Source organism: Micrasema longulum, unplaced genomic scaffold (assembly GCF_059751315.1).
Source record: "Micrasema longulum isolate JH-2025_06_02 unplaced genomic scaffold, ASM5975131v1 h1tg000605l, whole genome shotgun sequence".
Classification (NCBI taxonomy): Eukaryota; Metazoa; Arthropoda; class Insecta; order Trichoptera; family Brachycentridae; genus Micrasema; species Micrasema longulum.
In genome coordinates this window covers 572,061-599,371 of record NW_028277801.1, presented here as the reverse complement: position 1 = coordinate 599,371, position 27,311 = coordinate 572,061, and the positions used below count along the sequence as shown (strand labels likewise).

The following is a 27,311-nucleotide window of genomic DNA, read 5'->3' as shown; positions in this document are numbered from 1 at the left end:
AAATTTAAAATCTTAAAACGTTTATATCCCCGTCACTTTTAAACAAGTGACAGGGCGTTAGATCCCGTTAGACCTAGCGCCGATTACCTTTTCGCTATTCCAACCTCTGAACTGCTTATAGTATACCCAATAGTTCTCACCCGGGTGGTTTCATTTTTGGTATTATTTTATAATGTAATGAAAGTACAGCTTTACAAAATGTTTTATCTCTTTCTAGACTGATATCTCCATGTCACTGTAAGGGTTCCCTCGGTCTGGTCCATGTGACTTGCCTGGAGCGATGGTTATCCATGGCGGGACGGTGCCGCTGTGAACTATGCGGGTTTAGGTTTTCAGTAGTTCAAACGCAGAGATATCCATTATGCAGAGCACTCACCATGTGGTTCAACCATTCACGGAACAGAGCAACGTTCCAGGTAAATTCTTCAAACATGTTAAATGAATTAAAAAAATACTTCCGTAAGCATGTGCAATGCGCATGTTCACATGTACAGTCCTCTTAAGAACATTTGAACACAGTGCAGAAAGCAGCCAGTCCACAATTTCAAAAAAAAGGAGATTATGTTATCGGCTGCAGTAAGATTAATAAATCTTTGTTCTGTTAAAATCAACCAGGCCTCTTTCATACAAAAAACTGTAATAATAACCTTCTGAAAATAGTGTCGATCACAAAAACGGCATTTTTCAATTTGCGAAAAACACCAACAATACTAGAGGAGTCTGACGGTATTTTACAAATCAATAAAACTGGTCAAATACATAATTAGATTCTTGTTTGTAATATTAAAAAAAACTAATGTATCCATTGTTTATGATTTGTCAAAGTCAAAAACATTCCAACTGTTGTGAAGATTTGATTTTTCACTCGTTTCGTAAAGGTGCAATTATTTCAGTTTCACTTTTCTATAGCCGGCTACTTTCTGCATAATTACTTTTATTTTATCCCACAGATAAAAACTATTCACGTCAATTTACTACGAAATTTTTTTATGTGTAATAACGATTTATTTTATATTACCTACTGATAATATATAAACAGAATCGAGGATTTTTCAAAAAGTGCGAATAGCTTAGTTTTTTAAAAAATTGATTAAGAAAAATGAAACATTGCAAAAATATACAATTTTATTTTTAAAAACTAGCGGACCCGACAAACGTCCTGACCGAACGCTGGCTTGCCTGCTATTAGGTGGTTCAGCAAACGTTTTTTCGATTCTCGAAATTCCGATAAACTACGAAGCGTATCCAGAATGTAAGAGTGCTTTATTTTGGTTTTTTTTTATTTTTATTACAGTTCATTGTATATACGAGGGCAGATTGAAAATTAAGCTACCAAAGTAGGAAAAAAACTTTTTTTTTTTTCAAAAATAATTTATTTCTCAACATAGTCTCCTTTTACTTCTACACACTTAGTAAGACGATATTCCAACTTTTTTATACATATTGTATCGTTATTACGAACTATTTGATGTGTTTGATAACGAACATTAATTTTAAAAACATCACTACTTAAGGTGATTCTAAACGAAAATATGAAACTAATTATTTATAGATGGCGCTTTTATCATTTTATATTGAAAAATGCCATTTTTACGTTTATTTTCAATGGAAATTTTACAAAACTTGGTTTGCGGAAACTTTACACTATGTTTATTATAACAAATACCATAACCATATAATTTAGGTCCTTTTTACAAAATAGTGTACAAAACAAAAAATAATTTATCTTCTTATAAAAATATAAATAAGCAGCGAATCCATACAGTTCTATAAAGGAGTGCCCTTGGTATAAAAATTGTAAGCCTGCGCCTGCGCTTTTTCTTATGCAAATGTTCATGCAAAATGTTGAACACACGTTCATATGAGATGTTTACCATTTCAACAATCTCACGCAACTTGGCGATCATTCATAACTATATAGAGGATTTTTTTGATATTTTCTTCAGTAACCACTTCTTTTGGCCTTCCTGTTGATGGTATTGTTACAGTGCTTGTTCGGCCGCGTTTAAATTCAGCAATCAAATATTTTACCATGTAATCTGATGGAGCAGACTCACCGTAATGTTTATCGAGCTTTTCTTTTGTCTCTTTTGCCTTTTTCCCTTTTAAATAATAGTGTTTAATCACTGCACAAAATTCGCTATTTTTCAATTTTTCTAGAAACACAAAAGTTGTTTACTTCAAACGACTATAACAAATAAACTAATCGATGAATTTGAGTAACATTTTAACAGCTGCCGTTTGACAGATCGCAATTTGGAAAAAAAATCTTTTTTGTGTTTGTGCTGCCATTTAGCGCTAAGTAGCTTTATTACCAATCCGCCCTCGTATCATGGGCATACAAGAGAAAATGACCAAGGGACAAAATCAATTTTTAAGGAGCCATTTTAGTGTTTTTTCTAGAGTTCAATTGCTTCTCAAAGATCAGACTTTTCAAGTAAGTTGTTGTTAATTGTACATTATATGTATGGTACTTTCAACTTTAATATAAAGTATAAACGTATTTCAAAAACATTATCATTTTTTAATAAAATAAAAAAATTAAAAACTTATTCAATTTTGCCTGTAAAATTTGTCATGAAATTTTGCATTTAAACATTTTTGTTTCGTTCATTAAAGGAAGGTAGTATTTTAGTTTATTTTATTTTATAACCATAAATTATGTTTTTGGGATTTTTAAAAATTTATAAAGTTAAACAAACACAGAAATACAAAATAAATTAAAAAGAACAAACAATTAAGAAGTGTTACGTAATAATCTAAAGAATAAATTTTATTAATGAACTTTTAATAAAAAAACATATCTGTCAAATACAAAACGTATACTAACTTACTAAATACTTACTACTAATTCTAACTCTTCATTTGTGACATCTACCTACATGTAAAATGTTACTTGGTCAATTCCTTGGATCTTAAATTTACTAATAAAAGTGACGATGTGTGTTGGTCGATTTTTCTTGTCAAAAATCTTTGAGCGTCAATGAAATGGTCACATATTTTAAAACTATTTTTTTTTTTGAGTGTTGGATTGACTTAGCATTTTTACCAGTCAAGCAATATTTAGCAAGCATCAAAAACTTTTTTCCAATTTATATACTTCTACTTTTACCAATTAGTTGATTCGTGTCCAAAGACAAATTCAAAACATTGTTGAAAAATAAACATTGGACCTTTAAGATCGAAGCCACAGATTTATTAACTGTTTTTTTTTTTTTTATGAAAAACACTCATTTTAATTTATTTTGTAAATATTACCTAATTTTCATAAATAATATACAAAAGAATCACATCACATTGACCACATTTCAAAGAAAGCGTCCAAAATATGTCGATTTATTTGCGAATATCTAAGCCATTCAAAAGCCCGAAATTTGCAATTACATTGTATAAATCATTTGTTCGTAGTTTTCTTGAATTTAATTCTATAATATGGTTTCCTAAATTATAATAAACATATGACGCGGATTGAATTGGTGTAACGTAAATTTTTAAAATAGTTAATATTTAAAAGCGGATCAAATACTTTCATAATTAACTATAATGATCGTCTAGAGTGCTTTTACAACTTTAGCTTAGAATTCAGGAGGATTTTGGCTGGTTTGATATTCTTGCACAAATTAATATCTAACTGTATAGATGCCCATGATATCCTTGCTCAAATAAACATTAATGTACCTCGCCGTAACTCGCGTACCAATCCTGTCTTTGCTGTGGGAAATTATAAAACTAACATCGGATTCTTTTCCCCTCTGCCAAGGATTCTCAAAACAGTGAACGAAATCTCACTAAACGGTACTGTCGATGTGTTCCTACAGCAAAGGGCAGGCATTTAAGAAGCAAGCGGTGTTGTCTCTCCTGACTCGCGATGTCACACTCGCCATTTCCGCCTAGATACATATACATCCCTTTTGTTAAATATACACTTTGTTTAGATTAAGTATTACTCAGTAATGCCAATCTATTAGGGTTTACTTAAGCCTGGCTTAAAAAAAGAACAAATATACTTTTACATACAATTTTAATATGAAAAAAACAAAAAACCCGCAAATTCTACAGTTTTACACGTATATGGAATTAAACCATAACCATTATTTTTATTTCATAGGTAATTTATAAATTTCTACCATCTCTATCAGATACATTAACTTAAAAAGAAGCAGGTGAATTGTAATTCTCCATGTTTTTTACTTTTCTAACTAGAGCAGAAAAATACAACCCGTCTGGCGCCAGCATTTCTAAGATAATACGTTATTTCTAATAAAAAACGTCTAAATCACGATTTGCGACAAATACTTCAAGATCGACATGCAGCAGAACTCCAATTATCTGAATCAATTGGGACCGGACCACATTCGGATAGTAAAAAATTTAGACAATTAGATTTTTTCGGCAAAAAGGATATAATTTTATGATTACTTATCTTTTATTAAATTAAATAAAAAGGCAACACTTTTGCATGTAAAGCGTAATAATAAGTGCTGTACATTAGTACAGTATGTACGTACCGTACAATAAATGAAAGTCATTGCTTGCTGAACATCTCGTTCAAAGTAAGCTGTTTGACTGTCATCATCCATTTTCTGGCAGCCAAATCGTTATTTTGCGAATCGCAGAACGTTTCCGTCTTAATTTTTTTCTTCTGAAATTTTGAAACTCATTCGGATAGTCGGAGTTCGGATAGTTGGAGTTCTACTGTACATACATACTCGTACCTTACGCTCGGAGTATTTGTAGATATTTAGGTATAGCACACTATTATGCATTTTCGAAAGATGCACATTAATAACTTTTTGCTTACGTGTTAATGCTCAAAAAAAATTTTAACGAATTAACTCCACGATATTTTAAGTTTTTCTAAATGTTTGTAGAAAAAATACTGGATTTCACTCCCAAGGGAGTCATTAAGATCAACATCACATAAAACAAACTGATTTAAGAAGAATTTTTTGTGTTGACTAGCATGTGAAATAGTTTGATCAGATAAATCTCATCACGACAATAAATGTTTCAGCTCTTTTATTTTACTTAAATCAACAAATGAAAGAATCTAAGAAACATGGATGATTAACTGGTAATCCGTAGCACTGATTTTCCTCATTGGTAAAAACAAGGATGAAAGTTAGCTGAATGCTATCGAAATGCTTGTATTTTTTTAGACAGAGTATCAAAAGAAATTGTCTTTTTCGTTCCTCTTTGCGTTTTCCAAAAATAGTAATCATATTCGTATACCGCGCACCCAAAGAGAGCAGATAAAACTGGGTGCTTTTATGGGTTTTTGGATGGTTCTAGTTCCCAAAAAAATAATAATGACACGCCATGGTAAATATCTATAGTGTGTAAAAAAAATCACTACTCTAGAGCCGTATTCTAGGGAGAAAATACGGGATTACGTTTGTATTAAGAAAAGTCAGACCACGTGTCCTCTTAAGATAAAACGTTAGTAAGTATACTTACAAAACTTTGGTTCATGATGCTTTAACGTCACCATGGAAACATATTTGGTTTTCTTAAATAAAACCATAGATCATAGAATTAAGAGTAGTCCAGAAACCGCATACGAGCATCAAACAGGAGGCGACTAAACTACTCATAAATGAGTAATTTTACGTTTTGACCCATTTGTTTCTTTGTAGACGTCGCTCAGTACACAACTCCTGATTTGAATTCAACTATGCCGTGTTGTGTCCTTTTAAAGTGTAGAAATACTGCTAGGACCTTTAAAAAACAGGATGGGATCACATTTCATAGTAATTAGCATATGAATGTGTAAGTGGCAAATACATGACTTAAAAATTTAATTATTTTTCCATTCCAGATTGAAGATTTTAAGAGCAATAAATATGTACAGGCAAAGCTCATCATTTAAAAAAAACCCGCACGTAAATTGGTCCAGTAGTTATTTTGTCTATCGAGGACACACGAGCAAACGTTGCCTTTAATATATATTTAGATGTAGTTAATTTATTTATTCTAATGATGAACTTCCAATATTGGTGTATAACTATTTTATTTTTTTTATTTTTATTTTTTATTTTATTTATTGGGGATATCAACAGTAATACATGTAACAAAAATACAACAAATAAAATATACAGAGAATATTAATCGAATATTAATAGAATTTAAATCGGGTTGTGGTCCCGTGGCTAGTGTCTCGGACTCACAGACCAAAGGTCCGTGGTTCGAATCCCACTCTACCCCAACTTGATTCCATTTTCTAATAGTGAGTTATTTACAACTCGTTGAAAATGGCCCTCAAAATTAAATATTTGGGTAAATCATAAGAACGCAAATATTTCTTTAAAAAAAAATAATAATAAAAATAAAAATAAATAAAACCAATGATAGATATCCACAGAAATACATTAAATACACGTACAATACATACTAGTGTGTTTGTGTGAGTGTAAGTGAGTGAGAGGGTGGGTGTTATATTGGAATGAGGGTGGACATGTGTGTAAATATTGCACAAGTGTCAAGTGTCGAAAATAAAAATATTAAAAAAATAGATAAAATATAATAAAATATAATAAAATAAAATAAAATAAGATAAAATAAGACTTTATTATTGAAACTAAGTATATGACAAAAAAGTATGTTTTAAGACGCGCATTTTAAACTTTGTTTTTTTACAATCAAATGGATCAATAAGGGGAAAGTTCGTCTCTTTAATCTGAAAACTTAATCTCCATCTTAGAACAAGCTGAACCATGTTACAAAGAGACTAACCTACAGTCCATATTAATGTTCAAATGCTCTAGTTTATATAGATTACCTGGTAAAAATTGTATATGTATGTGCAATGATTTATAAATAAACAAATAATAAATAAATGCGCCTTAAAACTATGCACTAACACCAACATCTTGTAGAGCGGACAATGTCCTTTCGAATGATGATTTTTTTTTAATTAAAAAAAAAAACGGAAACAACTGATCACATCTAATATAATATATTTGGATGAAATTTCAAATGATAATGTAGACGTATATCGGGGGAGGGTTATGCATTACCCACCCGTCTAAAGGCAATAAGTTTGTTCATCGCCTATTTGAACCTGACAAATGGATATGGACATATTGATGTGTATTCCTGAATAAGTTCCCGAGGGAATGAGCAGCTATGTAGGAATTGTAAGAAGGGAAGTGCTTGAGTTCGCATTCAGAAAACAGGATGAATGGGAATAGATATTTGAATAGAGTTTTCAAGGGGCTGAAACTGGTTATTCAAACGGCAAATTGTACTGTAAGGTCAATTTTTGTTATATACATAGTTTCTATGCCAATCAACAGGCTTTTGAGAGCCCTAATAAATAGGCATTTATTATACAAATGTATAATCTTAGAATGTATTTCAATATCATTGGGTATCATGACATGATCCAGCGCCAAGATTTGCCTCAAATTTTTGCCTAAATTTTAGGCAGTCATGGAAAGTGTCATCTTTAGGTGGAAGATTTTGTTTATTGTTCTGAGGATCCTTGGCAAAGGGGAAATACTAAAATGTAATGTATAATTAGTAATGTAAAAATTCTCTGGACACAGCTAGATAAAAAAATATTAAAAAAACACAATACTTTTATAATAAAATATATGAAACCACTTCGTTTTTAACCACAATTTTTTTTCTACCTACCGTTTTCAAAACAAACAAGCTTCTTTGTCAAGTTTTACGTAACTAGTCACGTAAACCTTGACGAAGAAGCTTGTTTGCTTTGAAACCGGTCGGTGGATTTTTTAAAAATAAATAAATAAAAAATTGGTGATTAAAAAAAAAGTTGTTTTATTTATTTTATTACAATGAATAACCCAAAGTAAGTACTTCAAATATAAAATTGAAACAATAGTTTTAGTTTGTAGATAAGACTGGATTTCTACCCATGGGAGTTATTAAGATCAACAGATTACAATGGAGATATAGAGCATTCACATCAGAATTACCTTTCCACGCCGAATAGTAATAGGCCACTGGTTTGATACACCAATCGCCGCGTATCTTAATCATTTTTGTTACATTATCAAGATGATCAGTCTTATGCTTCAGGTACCAGTCCAGGAATTATAAAATGTTATATTGTCAAAACACATTTCTAAATAAATATTTCATGTCAACCATGTGGGGAATCGAACCCGAGGCCCTTTGCATGTAGAATGTCAGGGAAGTAAATGTGGAAGTCCACGCATTTACAGAACTTTTGACTTTTAAATTTATTGGCCACGCCCCTCATACGTCACGAATAGGTTAAATTTTGAAGTTTGTTTGTGTTCATTTAAATTTAAATAGAACATCGTCACAAATCTTGACGTCACATTTGTCAAGGTCAAACATGTTGCGTTTTTGTAAATACGTGTTTTTTAACAATTCCATTAATTTTATATATTAATATTTAAAACACAATCAATTTTTCTAAATCCATTTCACATGTTTTTATCGGTATTCATAGTATGTAATATTTCTCTATTCGTCCATCTTTTAAAGTTAAAGAGCAAACACTTTTATTGACGCGAGTGAGATACATTTGACTAAATTAGTGTTTTTCAACCTATGGGTCGCGGGCCCAAGATAAACAAAAATAAAATTAATTTTGCGTAAAAAATATACACAGTTGATAAAATAATGAAAAATAAATAAAAGGCATGAAACCTGCCATCCTATTCTATGGGGGCAAAGGATAAAGAAATCTTGCTCTACCTCCTCTCTAGATCCTTAACTTTTGTATTGCTCATGACCGCGACCCCCCAATCAAGGCAAAAGCTGGTCCTGAAGGAGGGGTTCACCAGCTATTTTTTTACTCGTAAGGGGATCGCTTATAATGTATTTGAAGCTTAAAATACATTAGGGAAAACACCGTCAAATACTTTTTTTTATTCCAGTAAAATGGCTACATAGTGCAGAGCCAATTCTACCATATAAACATAAACATAGAACAAATTTATTAAAAACACAAGATAAAATGTTTATATGGGAAGCACTTATGCTGGTCTAAGCATATCCCGCCATCGCTCGAACAACGGTGAATGGATCCACCCTGCAGTGGCTTAGAGAAGCGCGTTATTAGAGCTTTTCAGGCGTTCCCATAGGCCCCAGGCTCTTTGGTGAAGTAGGGCAGCGAAGGTGTTTACCCGTCCAGCTGTAAACATTTCGGAGGCACTGCAATATCTAAGCAGTCCGAATAATTGCCTGTATGAATTATTATACGTGACCCTTCATTTATTATATGCTGCTTGCGTATAATTCTTCCATAGTTACGCTGAATACATGGACGTGAAATACGATGTAGAGATGATTTTTTTCACTTCGTCACTGCATTGAAAGAAGCGTCTTGCTAGCATAGAAGCGCTCACATTGATGGCTCTTCTCTGTCTCTCTATGTCCTGATCATCTTTACAATCATCAGTCAGTATGTTCCCTAGATACTTGAGTTTTGCAGTTACCGTTAAACTGTTGTTGTCCAGAAATACAGGTGGTGATGGGTACACGAATTCAGAAAATGACCTCTTATGTTTAAATATAAGTACGGCAGACTTTTTGGCATTGTATATTGTGGTCAATTGCATATTTTTCGCAAATATTGAGTAACAATGTTAAACAATTTATAGACAAATTTTACAAAATATCCCCCAACAAATTTTACAACATATCCCTCTTAATACATACTTGAATTTCACATCTAATGGGCAGTTCAAACTTCTTAATAAACATACCAGTAGCTCAATCACAAATAACTATCAACTTGCTTAAAAACATGCCAAGCGTTTGAGCGATAACAATGAACATGCTTAAGTTATCGCAGTCATAAGTCAACACTCGTGTCGGTTTATTTTTTGTTTGCCTCGTAAATAAATGTAGTTTATTGGCGAAAAATCGGCGTTTATTATAAAACATAATACAACATATTGCATTTGCCAAAAAGTAGGGAGTATCTAATACAAAAACGTGAAAATTAAATTACAATTTCTATGGCAACTACTTTTCTTGACATTTGGCTTGCCAACTGCCGGCTAAATGCAATGAATAGCATGATAAATAATAAATAAATAAAAATAGCAGTTATGGAATAATTTCCATATTTACACCGGTGAAATTCAAATATGTGATTGCGCAGCAGGATTATACGTAGCGAAACGTAAATATTTTGACATTTAATATTCGGGTTTCGCGGATGTTCCATTGTGATCGCGAATACGATAAACAACCATGGTGAAATATTGAGGGTACTTTTTGCAAACCCGGCAAAATCCATCTTTCTTTATTTTGAGCAAATCACAAAAAACTAATCCAATACCTTATTTCAACTTTTTTTTAAACTTCAATTTTTTTTAAATCAGTAAATATTTTATACATAAGGAGTGAGGACATAAGCATGATAATGTCAAAAAACAGTCGCGAAATAATAAATTTCATTTTATACATTCCAAATTTGCAACACTCGAGTAGAGGTTGCCATGTTTGCAATACTCCCGATAATTTAAATCTCAAGTTCTTACAGAGAGAGCCGTATTTTTAACTGAATGTTATAATTATTGTAAAAAATTGTATTCTGAATAATTTTAAGTTAATATCTCACTTTTTTTAGATTTTGGATTTTGCCAGGTTTGCAAGTAGTACCTTAAATTGTTATTACGTCGCTTATCAGCACGTTGATAGTTATTTGTGATTGAGCTACTGGACTATTCTTGATTCTTTGCCTATTTAGTATTTTAAGCTGAACTCATATTACTGTTAAATTTTCAATTTTCTTTACCGTTAAAATAATTGAAACTGATGTTACAAAACGGTGCATCTGAAATTTGGGGCAGTTTTAGTACCTACTACGAGTTAGTTTTGAAATCTCCTGGGATTTGAATCCGACACCTAAACTTGATCGAGCGGTTCACCAAGTGTGGAGGTAAAATGCATCTGCATCACTTCTGGGAGATCTCTAAACTAATGGAGATGTATTACGTACGTTTCTTCACGATTAAAGTTTGTCTTACAATTATATTTAATATGTGGTGCAAAGCCAGCAGCCTAGAATTAAGTATTTAAAAATATAAAATAATGTATTTTTAAAGATTTAAAAAATCTATCTCCTTTGATTACAAAATCGAAAACATTAACTTATGTATACTGTACATTCATGGAGACTGGACCGCTGTGCAAGTGCAAACCACGAGCCCACTGCGTGATATCGCATTAATGGCCTATTTCACACCACGGTAAAAATCTAGGTGGCATAATAAATGTGGCCTTATTTATAACAATTAGCATGAATACATGTGGATATATATGTATGTGTATATATCCACATCCAAAATAAGTGGATATATATGTATGTGTATGTGTATGTATACATATTTGTATGTATATATGCATGTATAAGGGTGTATGTACGTGTATGTGTGTATGTACGTGTATGTATGTGTGTATGTGTATGAATGTTTATAAGGGTCTGTGTGTATATGTATATGGAGATATATAAATAAACATCCATGTTAGTCTGCCATAGCACGGGTCTTCTCCTACTAGGCATTACTTTATAATATATATTTAAAATAAACAAAATAATCAATAAAAAATAGTTAAAAAATAAATAGAAGAATAAAAAAATCTTGTTTAAAATTTCATCAAAATTAATTTCTTTGAGTAAATTATAAGAACGTTTATATTTCTCTATTGTTTTAATAATGTATAAACCAAGACGTTTTAATTGATATTTTTACTAAAGTCATTTACTATGGAATTATTTAAAAAAAAACGAAATAGATGAATATTATCACATTTAAATAGGTACTCGCGAATCTAATAAAAGTCAATCGACTGTAATTTTAAAGTGCCGTTTAGATTAAGATGATATGTGTGAAAAGGGCTATTCTCCGTCGGGTATCACGCGGCTGGTTTGTTTACTTGGAAATTCTTGTAATAATGAACAGAGATTAGTCAGGTCTTTTAGGGAACTCGGAGTTTTCATGGACTGTAAACTTTCCTTTACCCTCAACAAAATATACACTCGCATAGCAACATAATTGAACTGTATTGTCCCACTTGTATCAACCTCCTTTGGTAAAAAAAAAAATATAATGCAATCGCTCCAAAAATATTTAATGCTAAATATAAACGACTGAAAATGTAAAACAAATTTTGAATAAAAATAACTGCCCATATAAATAGTGTAGCGAGAGATTTAAAAAAAAATATATGTGAAATAATAAACGTATTACTTTATATAATTGGTGAACACATTATTTATATAAATTTTATATTTGAAGCATTTACTTTGTGGTCATTAATTGTAATAATATAAATTGAAACAACTTTGTTTTTAACGGCTTATTTTTTTCTATCGACCGGTTTCAAAGCTATACAAGCTTCTTTATCAAGGTATACTCAACTAGTTAGTTGGTCAGTTACTAGTTAGTTCAATATACTTTTTATTATTTATTTTAAATTTTATTGTCAAATTAAACGTAATGAATTTCTTACCGTCTATGCGCTCTGTAGCTGCAAGAAGTATCGTAATCTAGCTCCTCTCTTTTATAATTTAAATAGATCATAATAAAGAAGTTCATTGGATTTTTTACTTGTTATTAGACTTATAAATTTGTTGCAACAGAGAGGGAAAACATTTTTGAGAAGGGAATATGGGAGTCAAGACATTTAGAGGGCTTATGACCTGTCATTGGCTGGTTTAAGTGGCCACTTTACAAGCTGTGAAACATTCACTATTCAGCCCGTGTTTCAACATCCACATTTCCTCAATTCTTCCATCTATTGACTTTTGTGAAGTAAAAGAGCTGAAACCTTTATCATGCGGGTAAGATTCACTATTCACATTCACTATTCTGCCCATGTTTCAACATCCACATTTCCTCAATTCTTCCATCTATTGACTTTTGTGAAGTAAAAGAGCTAAAACCTTTATCATGCGGGTAAGATTCATCCGACAGAACCAATTACCTACTAGGCAACGCCTGAAAACAATTTCCCAATTTTGTATACTTATTTTACTAGGTAGAATGGTGAATGTTACACAGTGTGTAGGCCACTTATACCAAAAACACCTTATTAGTTGTTTAATTTATGTTTGTACAATTATCTAGAATAAATACATTTCATTACGTTTCCTTCTATAAAATATCTTCCATCACGGCAATATGTTGATAAAGCTAAAAACTCAAACATTGTAAAAAGTCTGAAAAAAGTAGGAACATAAAAAATAAAATAAGTTTCTAAAAACCCGTTTGTTTTCGCTTTATTTTAATGCATTTAAATTTTCTTCTTTGAATGGTACTAAAGTAATAAATTATACTTGAGTAATATTTCGTATTTGTATTTCCTCGTTATTCTTAAATAATCTTCTTTTTAAGAGCAAAGTGTCCAGAATACTCGATAAAGTCTAACTAATGAAAATAAAGAAATCCGGAATACCTTTTAGCGTTACGATTATGAATTCATAAAATATGAAAAATGGCTATTACCGGGCTTTGAATTCACTAACCATTTCCACGAAATTATTTAGGAAGATTTCGACAAGGTACTGGAGTTAGACTGAAGTTTGTAGTATGACATTCTACAAACAAAATTACGTAGCGAAATTTTACATTAGCGAATTTTTGGTCAGTATAAACGAACTATTATCGATCACTGTTAATTGAAAAAAAAAGTAAAATAGGTGTCCTTATCATTTATGTCCTTATCAACCCAAATGTTTACATTTAGGAGAAAAATTACATACACAAATATGTAAATATATGTCCTTATAAAGTTACTTTATCAGCGGCAACGTATGATGACGCTTTTGAAAAATTCAATGAGGGTCGTGGCATCGTTGTTCGACTTTTGATTTTTCAATATTGAAAATTTTCCCATCAGATAAGGTGAACAGAAATAGGTTTTCATATTGAATTATGACTTAAATACCATCTAAAAATCCTATTTTATTCAATTTACGTAAGGGATTTATGATATTTTATAAGGAGTTTATTTATTTATGGTATTTAGTTATTCAACAAATACAAAGAAAGATTTATTTAATCTACAATATTTTCAGTTTGTACAAATTTTTACACACAATATAAACAGCCTCTTAGGGAGTTGAATCCAGTATTTATCTACCAAAATTTGGATAAACTCAAAATATTGTTGATAAATCCACCTGGTCCATGAACAAGAAGAGAAATTTTAAAAAAAACGTTTTTAGGCGTTGCCTAGTATGTAGGTGAAATAATTCAATTAGATGAATCTCACTTGCATAAATAAAGGTTATGGCTCTTTTACTTCATTTAAATCAACTGATGGAAGAATCGAAGAAATCTGGATGTTCAAACATAGGCAAAATGGTGAATGTAACGTGTATGGTGTGTGTAAAGTGGCCACTTAATCAGCCAAATACTGATCATAAGCCTTGTAAATGCCTAGACGCCCTAGACTTTCATATTCCACTCTCTAAAATGTTATCTATCTCTGTTGTAATTTGTTAATACTATAATTATGTTTATTGAAAAAATAATTTTGGATTCGTGTTTTTGTATTAACGTCTATTCATAACGGCATCAAAATATCAAGAAAATTAAACTTCCCAATTAGCAGATGAGAGTTAATACGCGAAGATACTAGAAGAAATCATACGAAAAATGGACCTTTTGCATTGTTCGTGTGAAGCAGAAACGCCGTATGGCCAGGATAGGCCTTTGACTGAAAGAATAATAATATCGATATATATGTTCAAACCATAGAATTAAGAATAGTCCAGAAAGAGCGTAGAATCATATTTGAATACATCGGACGGTGTCCAAAAATCTCCCCACTATGCCCCACTTTCACCGCGCGCATTTGTGATGTCGCCGCGTAACGTTGCTCGATGGGAAAAAATATAATCACAACACAAATGTTAGGTAAAAAAAAAAGCAATTTGTAAATTTCTCTAAAATTTTATTGTGCACGCGGAAATATTGATTGACACAAAAGAGTAGATAAATAATGGGTCATTTAAAAATAGTAATTGGATTAATGAACTTTGAACTTGAAATTTAAAACAAATTTTATTTTACGTAAAACGGATATTTTTATATCACGTTCAATAATATTTGATGTTTTAAAGATAATGTCGGTCAAATGTCTACCACAGAGTTGTTTAATCCGAAGTCCAATTTTCATTAGTTCTCTCATTAGATGAGCAAAGTAGGGTAAAAAAATTTACTACCCTAGCAACACTAACGAAATGTCACTTTTGATTTCTTCGACAATCTGACAGATGGAAAAATAAATTAATTTTTAAGTAATGCATTTGCTACTTACACATTTATTTGCTTATTACACATGAAATGTGATCCCATCATGTTTCTTTAAGATCTTAGCAGTATTTGTACACTTTAAAAGGACACAACACGGCATAGTTGAATTCAAATCGGGAGTTGCGTACTGAGCTACGTCTACAACGGTCCAAACGTAAATTTACTCATTTATGAGTAGTTTAGTCGCCTCCTGTTTGATGCTCGTATGCGGATTTTGGACTATTCTTAATTCTATGGTTCAATCACAGGGCACTATTTTCCCTTCTCTAAAACGTTCTCCATCTTTGTTGTAATACATGAATCTCACTTAGTTAAAATGCATTTTCTAATCCTTTTTGATCCGGGATTACTTATTAAAGCCACTTACGTTACATTCAACATAGGATATTATCTTGCTAAAACAATATGATAGTCTGTGGTGTGCAAAGTTATAATGGATTTTGGACAAAATGGCGGACATCTATAACGTCAAAAGTACCTTAAATATTAAATGTTGAAATCCGTGGATTTAAACTTCACAAAGTGCACTTAGAGCCTAGGATAGTATCATTTGCACAAATTGTTAGGTTTTTTTTCTTTTTTCTTTTATTTTGCTGTTTTATTCTATGTGGATTCCGCGCGTTCTGGTGAACGGCCGTTTACAAGTGGAAATCCATTATTTTTCTGTCCCGGAACTCTACTAATTTTTACGACATTGTTCCGAGACACATTCAAAGTGATAGACGGACCTTAATATTATCTTCTCAGAAACCGGGTTGTGGCCCCGTAGTAATGCTATGATTATAGGCAGATCTTAAGCTCTGTAAAAGCCTAAGCTTCCATACTATTTAAAGTTTCACTTCCGTTGAAAATGTATAATGATACATTACATCTTTTGCTTTAGTTTTAATATGTTTTTTTTCTCTTTCTACTCGGTGTTTTGCTTTGTTTTTTTTTAAATATGCTTTTTGTTATACACATCCATATTTTTTTTACTATGACTTTAAATATGTTTCTTACTATGTATTCTGTTTTTGTTTCGCAATTTCTGAGTTTTAAAATATGTTTATATGTATATATTTTTATATTTTTAATGTTTTTTAGTATGTTTTCACTACATTTATTATTTATTTATTTATTTATTTATTTATTTATTTACGGACAAAGTCCATTATAAACATTACAATTAAAAGAAATTTTTACAAAGGAATAAAAAAATATAAGGAACAGAAATAAGCAGCAAAGACAGATGATAGATTTTTTAGATTAAGTAAAAAGCATAGGCTAACTATACAGATTCTTTAGCTGATTTGTAAAGAAAGACATCCTTACACCATAATAATCAAGATCTTGATGATCGTTCACCCGCCTGATCATTCTGGGCAAAGGCGACTGTGCACCATAATTGGTCCTGTAGTGACCGAGGAAAAGCATTTCATTATTTCTTAGTCTACGGGTGGGAACGTTAAAAAGAATCTTTTGCAAAATTTCAGGGGCATCAATGAGACAGTTCATAATTTTATACATGCAGATTATATCTGCAATGCATCTGCGTTTTTCAAGACTTGATATGCTTAAAAACCTCTCCATATCAGAATATGAATAGTCTCCTCTTTCCAATCCCATCTTCCATGCAATTTTTCTTATAAAACGATGTTGAACTGATTCAAGGCGCTTGATATGAACAGCATAATGAGGGGACCAGATTACAGATGCATATTCAAGAATAGGGCGAACTAAAGAGCAATAAAGTGTTTTAAGTGTAAGCATACTTTGGAAATCAGACGTAGTTCTATTAATAAAGCCTAAAATTTTTAAGGATCTGTTTACTATATTATCAAAGTGTTCCAGAAAAGTTAGTTTATTATCTAGGATCACTCCAAGATCTCTTATAGAGGTGACAATCGAAAGAACTTGGCCATTAAGTTTATAATCAAAAATAAAAGGATGTTTACATTTATGGTATGAAATAATTTTGCATTTATCGATGTTAAGTTCCATGTTATTAGTTTTGCACCAAGTATGAAATGCATTTATGTCTTCTTGGAGTCTGACACAGTCATCAATATTTTTAATTAGCTTAAGTATCTTGTTATCGTCAGCAAAAAGCCAGAATTTTGTAAAAGAAAAAACATTAGCAGCATCATTAACAAACAGATTAAATAGAAGAGGGGCCAAGTGGGCACCCTGTGGTACACCAGAAGTTACTAGGAAGCTATTTGATATGAAGTTATTGATTTTTACACTTTGTTTTCTATGTGAGAGGTAGGATTTTAAAAACGATAAAAAGGGATCTCTAATGCCTACAGCACGAAGTTTAGCACATAAAATGTTGTGATCAACTTTGTCAAAGGCCTTGGAGAAGTCTGTATACAGTACATCAGCTTGAAGATTATTCTCGAACGCTGTAAAAATAGTATCAGTAAAAGAAAGCAAATTGGTCGTCGTTGATTTGGCTGTCCTAAATCCATGCTGCTCCTCAATCAGCACATTTTTAAATATAGGTGTTATTTTTTTTGTAATAATTGATTCGAATAGTTTAGGTACAGGAGATATCATTGAAATGGGTCTATAGTTAGTTACGTTAGATTTATCACCAGATTTGAATATCGGTCTTATTATAGAAATTTTCCAAATATCAGGAAATACACTCGTTGTTAAAGACATATTAAACAGTAAAGACAGAGGCTTGGCAAGACTAGATTTACAATTTGATAGTAGTATTTCAGGAATACCATCTGGACCAATACATTTACCATTACCAAGTTTACTTAGAGCGATTCTGACATCCTCAGCTGACACTTCACAATTATTCAGGTCTACAGTATTAGTATAGCTAAATTACTTTGTTTTTATTATGTTTTTGCTTCGTTTTTTACTACATTTTTACTATGTTTTTACTACATTTTTATTGTGTTTTTACTATATTTTTTACTTTGTTTTTCACTTTGTCCTCTATCTTTATCACTGTTTCTATATATAGATTACTAGTTTTTATATTTTTTGACTGTCTTAGAACGGGGTAAATAGCCCTAGTTATGCAGTCAAAGCAACTTTGTATAAATTATAATTTTGTGTATGTTATATAATGATAATAAATAAATAATAAATAAATATCAATTCCTTCAAATGTCCAAGGTTCAAATCTCACGAAAAATCGATTTTCTTTTTTCTGCCACAACTTAATTGCAAATTATAGAAAATGGTCTTAAAATTAAAATGTGTGGGTAAATAATATGACGTCAAATACTAATGTATAAACATGTAAAAAAAACGATTTCCGTCTCAAAGATTATCGACTCGCGATCTTCCAGGGATGGTATTCTAGATCTTCTCTACCCCTAGAGAGTGATTAATTAAAAAAAAATATTCTTTCAAAGTGACCAAACTTTGCTTCACATAATGGCAAAACTGATGATTAAACGTCAAAAATATGAACACGTTAAATCAAACATAATGATTTTCATTTAGAACATTATTGCGCCCTTGAGCATTACCCAAAACACTTAATTAAGTGAATTGACCAAACCGAATTAATTGTATTTCCGTTTTGGCAGCATTTTTATACATTATTTGACGTTTAATCATGAGTGTGGCCATTAAGTGAATCAAAATCTCGTCACTTTAAAATAATAAAATTCTTCAAATGTATCACTCTCTAGGAGATTTTGATGTTATCGGGTGCAGTAAAGTCAATTCTATGTTCTGCTTAAAAAAACAGACTGCTTACACAAAAAAAACTGTATTAATCACCACCTGAAAATGGTGTCGATCACGAAAATGGCATTTCTCAATTTGCAAAAAACAGCCGCAGCACTAGAAAAATCTCACGGTAATTAAAAAATCATTAAAACTGGTCAATTACGTAATAAGATTCTTGTTTGTAATATATAAAAAAACTAATGTATTCATTGTTTATCATTTGTTAAAGTACCTAGTGAGTAGATTAAAAAAATTCACTCTTTTCACTAAGATGCTATTATCTCAGTTTCACTTTTCTCAATTGAACGTAGTAAAACAGAAAGCAGCCATAAAAAAGTAAAACTGAGATAATAGCACTTTTGTGAAAAGAGTGAATTATCAAATCAACATATTAATTAGAATGTTTTTGACTTTAACAAATAATAAACAATGAATACATACGTTTTTTTTTAATATTACAAACAAGAATCTTATAATGTATTTGACCAGTTTTAATAATGTTTAAAGTGCCATAAGATTTTTCTAGTGCTGTGGGTGTTTTCTGCAAATTGAGAAATGCCATTATGATTGACACCATTTTCAGAAGGTGATTAAAACAGTTTTTTGAATGAAAGCGGTCTGGCTGTTTTTAGCAGAACATGGAATTGATCTTACAGCACCCGATAACATCAATATCTCATCTTCTCAAAATTGTGGACTGGCTGCTTTCTGCATAACTAGGATCAATCATGAATCTTCTCTACTCCTTTAAGAGTGATTAATTTGAAGATTTTCATTATTTTAAAGTGAAGAGACTTTGATTCATATAATGGCCACACTGATGATTAAACGTCAAATAGTGTATAGAACTGCTGCAAAAATTGAAATATAACTAAAACGGTTTGGTCAATTCAACTTAATTAGATGTTTTGGGTAATGTTAACGGTCGCAATAATATTCTAATGTAAGACATATATTTTAAAAAGCAATTTGTTAATTTCTCTAAAATTTTACTGTACAAGCGGAAACATTGATTGACACAACAAAGTAAATAAGTAAAGGGTCATTTAATAAGAGTAATTGAATTAATGAACTTTAAACTTAAAATATAAAACAAATTTTATTTTACATAAAACGGATATTTTTATTTATTTATTTATTTTATTTATTTTATTTTATTTAGGAAACATACAGTCATACAAAATCAGTATTAAAAACAACAATTTTTTAACATTAAAAGACCAATTAAGTTTTCATAAATTAAAAAGATATAAACATTAAATGTGACAAAAAATAAATAAGAATTTTAAGTGAAAAAAAGATCGTTGTTGACATTTGCGTTTTCCATGGAGGTAATAAATTAAAATAAATAAAAATACCGAATGTACACTCCGAGCCATCCACGCACACACATGAACGCACATATAAAACATACACAAACATATACATTACATGCGGCACATATGCATAGCATAAACCACTCAAGATGTACATTCAGCAACTATCCCAAATAATCGACCCCATGAAGAAATTTTCTGTACAAATGCAACGTGCAGTTAAAAATGTCTACATCAATACTGAGTCCGTTATAATTTCTACAGGTGCGTCTAATGAATGAATTCGAGGTATAATTGTTTTTACAAGTTGGTACATAAAAAAGGGAATTTAATCTAGTATAGCGAATATATTTATATCATGTTAAATAATATTTATTGTTTTAAAGATAATTGTCGTTCAAATGTCCCCCACGGCGTTGTTTAATCCAAGGTCTAATTTCATTAGATGAGCAAAGTAGCTTAAACAAATTTACTACCCTGGCAATACTAACGAAATCTCCATTTTGTTTTTTCGACAATCTGACAGATGGAAAAATAATTAAATTTTTAAACAATGCATTTGCTACTTACACATTCGTTTGCTAATTACACATGAAATGTGATCACATCCTGTTTCTTTAAGATCCCAGAAGTATTTCTACACTTTAAAATGACACAACACGAATGTAAGATATATTTTTTAAAAAGCGATTTGTTAATTTCTCTAAAATTTTATTGTACACGCAAAAACATTGATTGACACAACAAAGTAAATAAGTAAAGGGTCATTTAATAAGAGTAATTGAATTAATTAACTTTTAACTTCAAATAAAAAACAAATTTATTTCACATAAAACGGATATTTTTATGTTATTTTAAATAATATTTGATATTCTTATTAATAAAAAGTAGCGTAAAAAAAAAACTAACCTGGCAACACTAACAAAATGTCCATTCTGTTTTCTTTGACAATCTGACAAGTGGAAAAATAATAAAAAAGTTGTAATGCATTTGCTACTCACACATGCATTCGCTGCTTACACATGAAATGTGATACCATCCTGTTTCTTGTTGATCCCAGCAGTATTTCTACACTTTTTAACGACGAACACGGCATAGTTGAACTCAAATCGGAATTTGTGTACTGAACGACGTCTACAAAGAAACTAATTGGTCAAAGCGTAAACCTACTCATTTATGAGTAATTTAGTCGCCTTCTGTTTGATGTGAGTATGCGGTTTCTGGACTATTCTTAATTCTATGTCTAAAGTTTATGCCAACAAGATCAGGACTACTTACGCCTTGAATGCGAAAATTGAGCGCTGTGTCAACGAAATTCAGGTACATTTACGCAAAACGTTCAAAGAAAATTTCGATAAAAGATGGCGTATGTGCCTTCAAAGCCGTCAAGGCCATTTATCCGATGTGCTATTTAATACATGACCCATATACTTTATGAATCAATAAAAAATGTACGATTCTTAATTAAAAAGCTGTGTTTCCTATCGAAATACTTCTCGCGTGAATTTTGAATCAACCTTTATAAAGTATTCGTTGATTGTGGAAACTACACCGTATAAAATACAAAACATTGTTTGTATGAAAATTGTTAAATAACCTTATTGATTTTGGCGTTAGGATCGTTTACAAAGAGAAATGTATTAATTATTGTGGAATCTAACTTATACTTGAACAAGGTAAACTTGGGATTATTTGTCAGAATTCAATTTAGACACCTTCCAAAAGTATTAATCAAAATGTGGAATAACTATCCAACTATTTAAGTTCTATGGTAACAAGTTCGCAGCCGCCATTTGGGGCCTTTAATTAAACCTTCGCCATCGATCGCCATCGTAAGGGCCGGAGATAATCCTCACCTTAGCCATAATCCAGATGGCGGCAATTATTATCTATGGATATCATAGAAATGCCAGAGAATATAGATGTATAGATTTCGAAAATGTTGTTATTTATTTGCGTCTGAAAAGTAAATTACATGTTATTTAAGTAAAATAAACAATAAAAGTAAGATATCCAAATTATTCTGAGTAATTGCGAATCACTATGTCCGAGCGGATAAAGAATACAGTTCTGTGTATGAGATAGAATCAGAACCCTAGACAAGTGTTTTCGACTCGATGGCAGCTCTGAATCAAAATTCCTGAATAACAAAATCGAGTCGAGATAAGTCCGTCTCATTGTGTGGTGGTTGACGCGTTCACCTGCTAGTCTCGAGGTCCTGGGTTAGATTACCGGCAGAGCGAGCGTAAAATATTGATTTAAAGGTGTTCTGAACTGCTTTATAAAACTACAAAAAAAAACGTGTACAAACTACATTAAATTTTAATTAGTACGAATGTAATATTGTTTTATGTTTTTTCTTTATATATCGTATGTTTGTATTTTTTTCTCATGTACTCGTATTTTAAATTATTTAAACTCTTAAAAATCTTGATCATTTTTGTTACAAAAAGGAATGGTATTGGTCATACGCTTCAGGTACCAGTCTAGGGACTTGGACTCTAGCGTAAAAACACCTTTTTAAATAAGTATTTCATGTTAACCATGTCGGGAATCGAACCCGAGATCTCTTGCATGGTAGGCAAATACGCTGACCATTACACTACGAGACCGACAAGTTTATTTAGGTATTTGTATTTGTGTTTTGGATTGATAATATTTTTAAGTTTTTGAAATAAATTAAATTAGTAGACTCGAATCAGTGTTTGATTTTAATATTAAAACATGGAATCTACAAAACAAAAGCCAACGCAATAGAAAAAAAAATGAAATAACAAAACACGAAAATCGCTTTTAAAGTATCTACCTACTTCTCGTGCATTACTATCCACTGTTCAAAAAATTAGTGTATTAAGCTAACATGCATCTTTAGTACTTATTGTGTAGGATGTGAGTTGAATCGATAGTAGTTCTTGAATCAGTTTATAAACCCTCTTACAGCTTGTATTAAATTGTCCAGTGAAGCATATACGCGTGGGTGGAATGCTAGATCCAGCAGCGACCCTCAGAAAGAACACCACGGGACAGAAAACGGACTTAACTCTGGAAAAAAACTTTTCAGAATTTTTCCAGGAATATCATTAACTCTTAAAAGACTGTGGTAAATAACCCCTTTGCACACGGTGATGTAACATCGTGTTACCACTAGTAAAAGACGGAATATTTCAAAGTTCAGACATTAAATAAAAAAAACATGGAGCCTTGCTGTAAAATAATTTCTTCAAAATAAGTTGTTCTAGACGACCCTATAGAATTTTGTGAGTCAAAATTAGTTCAGATTATAGTCCAGTTTCCTATTCCGTGTGATTCAACCATTTGATAGTTCTACGTATCTACTATCTACCCTATGGTCTAGATATTTCCTGTAACTTTAGCGATCCTTAATACGAATACGCACAGATATTGAATAAATGATGTATTTATTAACTAGATATTTAAACAGAGAATGAGAACTTTGAAAGTAATGCGGAATTCTTGATTTTACAGAGGCATACAATTAAATCCCAAAAAATATTCCAGAGAATAAATAAATAATATTGCTTGCCAATGCCTTACACAACAAACTTAAAATAATATGTAAGCATCGTCATCATTTCACGTCCGCTCCCTGGTCGACACGTAGAGCTTGTCCTGTGCCTCGAGTATGATCGCTGTCTTCATCTGTATATATCGAGACGGTATACTTAACTTCTCTACTATCTGTATCTTACCTCGGTAAGTTCTACCTACTTGTCATATCAATATCATATGATTGAAACAAGCCAATGGAATGACCGCAAACAATTAGTCATCGTTCCTTACGTCATTAACATTTAATATATTTCTCATTTATAGTTTAAATAGGCTTCTGTAATAAAAAGTGCTCACTTTAAAGCAATTATAAACTCCAATAAATCCCAATTCATGCAAAAAATGCTCGTTTTATTATGAATTTTGTATGACTTTTGGAAATCACCAAGACGGTACGCTTAACGATCGTCTGTATGTATCTACCGACCGACTACTACTCGGAAAGATAATAAAACAGATGGAAAAAATAGAAAAACTTAATTATTTTTTTAGAGTGGTCACTTTCTAACGCCTAGATATTCTTATTTGTTAATAGTACAGAACCTAGCAACATTATTTTTACATCTAGGCGTTTGTTTCATTAAAGTGACAGTTGTGTCGGAAATTAATTCGACTACAAAATTTACTTATTTCTCTCTCATATTTTTAATAAGCTTTAAAGAAAAAAAGTGCCGACCTCAAAACGATTAAAATTTTTAAAAATCATGATTAAAGGAAAAATGACTAGGTGGAACAAAATTAATGACACTTTTAATGCGTAGATAAACCTATCGGGGGGTTCTAGACCCGTCGGTATAAACCGATGTACTTACATCAAAACTCGATGGTGGAGGTATCGGTAGTGTACCTTTATAGCCGGTCGGGAGACTTTTATCTTCAACTATGACGTCATACTGAAGCTATATCATTTAAGAGCATACATATGTGTACCGTGACGTACGCTTCCCCTTGTTTCATATCGATGTACCTACCCAAAACTTGAAGGTGGGGGGTCGGTAGTATATCTTTACAATCGCTAGAGGGAATTTGTCTTCAACTATACCGTCAAGGAGAAGGTATGACGTCTTTATCTTCCCATCATAGTCGAGGCCCAGAAAGGGCGAATCCGCCGCGATTCTCTCGTGCGTAATACGTAACCGCGAATCAAGCGCGAGTCGAGAGTCTGGCGAAATGCACGCGATATACGCGCGTATTTAGAATTAGCGCGATGCCTGTGGGCGCGATGTATTGGCGCCTAGCATCTCGCTAACGCGCGAATGAATTCGCGCGAAACGTTTCGAGGAAAATTCGCCCCTTATTATGAACGCCATCTTCATCTGTACATATCGAGATGGTATACTTAACTTCTGTACTATCTGTATATAACTCGGAATGTTCAACCGACTTGTCATCATGACATCATATGATCGAATCCAGCCAATGAATGACCCCAAAAATTTAGTCCGCGTTCCGTACTTCATTAAAATTTAAAATAATAAAAATTTTATGGTATTTATATATTTAAACATTTTGGTGACTCTAGTGACAAATAAACATTTTGAATGCATCATCTGTAATATGCCTGACACATTTGATATAGTCGAGTTTACTATTTAAAAGAACACCGGCTGACTGAAAGCGACCCGTCAGTGTTTGATCTTATAGGTAAAGAAAAGTGTTGCAAAATTATCGGCCGGGAAACAAAGCAGACTATACCCTATCTGCGTAATCTATAAGTGCGAAAGCACTACAATTAATGATATGAATCATACACGTATAAAACATGTGAGTAGAGGTCCTGTAACCGAGTTCTTTAACAAAGCTTGGTTTTGTGGAAATTCCGAAATATTTTTTTTTTAATAAAACATTTGTAAAATTTACCGAGCCTCAGTACAATTTGTATGGTGTATGTATTTATGTGTATCTCTTTATGTACCTCTTCATTAGGTAAATGAATTAATACATATTTCAAGTATCTACTTTCGTTTTTTTGTACCTCCTAAACATATGCGCATAATAGTACATACATAATATGTTAGGAATAGGAAGCCTGATTATGTTTGTAGACCTCAGAAAAAAAAGCATAGAGAACATAACCTCTTAATAAGAGAAAAATGTCCCAGTCCCTTGGGCTCTCTTAAAACCAGAGGTGATATTCCAAACGCTCTCGCGGCCGTAGAAAACACTTTTATCTCGCTTATTTTGTAGATAAATACGCGATATAAAAGTGTTTTCTACGGCCGCGAATGCGAATAAGAATAGCAGCGCAGGTTCGACTATATTTCAACTGTATATTACGTGGTTATTTTTTCCTTTATTTTTTTTGTACCTATACACATTTTGTATGACTTGCAACAATAAGGGGTTCCTGTATCTTAAAAAGAGATAGACAAAAATTGGAGTCATTTTTGGATTCAGATGCGAAAAATTAGTCAAAAACAAATTTCATATCTAAGTCAACGAAATCTATGTTTCTTAATTTTAACTTTTTTAACGTATTTGTTTTTCCTTTCAGACTGACTGCCTTTTCTTCTCGATGCTCTCCATCTTGACAACGGCCATGGTGGTCTGCTGCATCATGGGATCCCGCTACTTCATGGACCAGGGAGGGGTCTTGGGCCTTTCGAGGGCCCTGGCCGAAGGTTTGACAGACGCCCTGATGGTGACGGTCGTGTGTGGCTACGCCGTTACCGCCTACGCTTTATGGAGTGACCACGCCACCATTTGGAGACGATGGAGAAACGCCACCATGGATGTGCGATTGGTTCTAGAAGACCAAAGACCCAACCAAAATCAAAACGCAAATTAGATGGAGAAGAAATATTTGACATTAATTTACCGCGTAAATAAATCTTTTATGATAAAATTAATACATGAAGCACTATCTTAGTTTTATTTTAAGGCTTGGCAAAGGAACAGTCGTATTCTAAGTCTAATAGGACTCTTTAAAAAAATATTTTTAACGTACGTAATGAAACAATATTTTTTCGATATTTTTATTATTTATTTTCAAGATCCATATACCGTCCATACGGTTGACTGTAGAATGGTCTACCATTTACTATCAAATAGGTATATTTTACAGCAATTTTTTTTCAGTATTTTTCTATCTCTTCCTTAAACCCTTCTTTCTTTCTCTCCTTTTTGAAAAGTATGGAATTTAGTTATATAAAGTCATTTTTCTATAAATTTGTACTTAATGAGATTTACCTTTCACTACCACAATATTAAATACACCTCCCCAAAAAGTCGATGAGCTTTTTTTTCTTTAAGGATTTTTAGTCCTCTCTCCTTAAATTGAATAAGGAAGTTCAGTGCTACGGGAAATTGGATATAAATAATAAAAAATCTTATTCGCGGTAAAAATTAGAGCATTAAATTGAACGACAAAGTATCTTGAAAATATATTAAATAAATTAAAAAATATATTTTAATAAAAAACGAGCTTCATAGAACGACGTCGCTAGTTTTTTTTTTTTTTTAATTTGAA

General features: G+C 31.8%; 1 protein-coding gene across 1 annotated transcript in view; it reads left to right on the top strand.

Annotated features, from left to right (window-relative positions):
- LOC148280227 (uncharacterized) overlaps nt 1–27,186 on the top strand; it is a 32,289-nt gene extending 5,103 nt beyond the window's left edge. The window contains exons 3-4 of the mRNA XM_088228716.1: nt 218–416; nt 26,337–27,186. Coding sequence (XP_088084842.1) covers nt 218–416; nt 26,337–26,630 — 493 coding nt within the window. The 3' untranslated portion in view covers nt 26,631–27,186. The remainder of the gene's footprint in view (nt 1–217; nt 417–26,336) is intronic.
- Nucleotides 27,187–27,311: the final 125 nt, after the last annotated feature.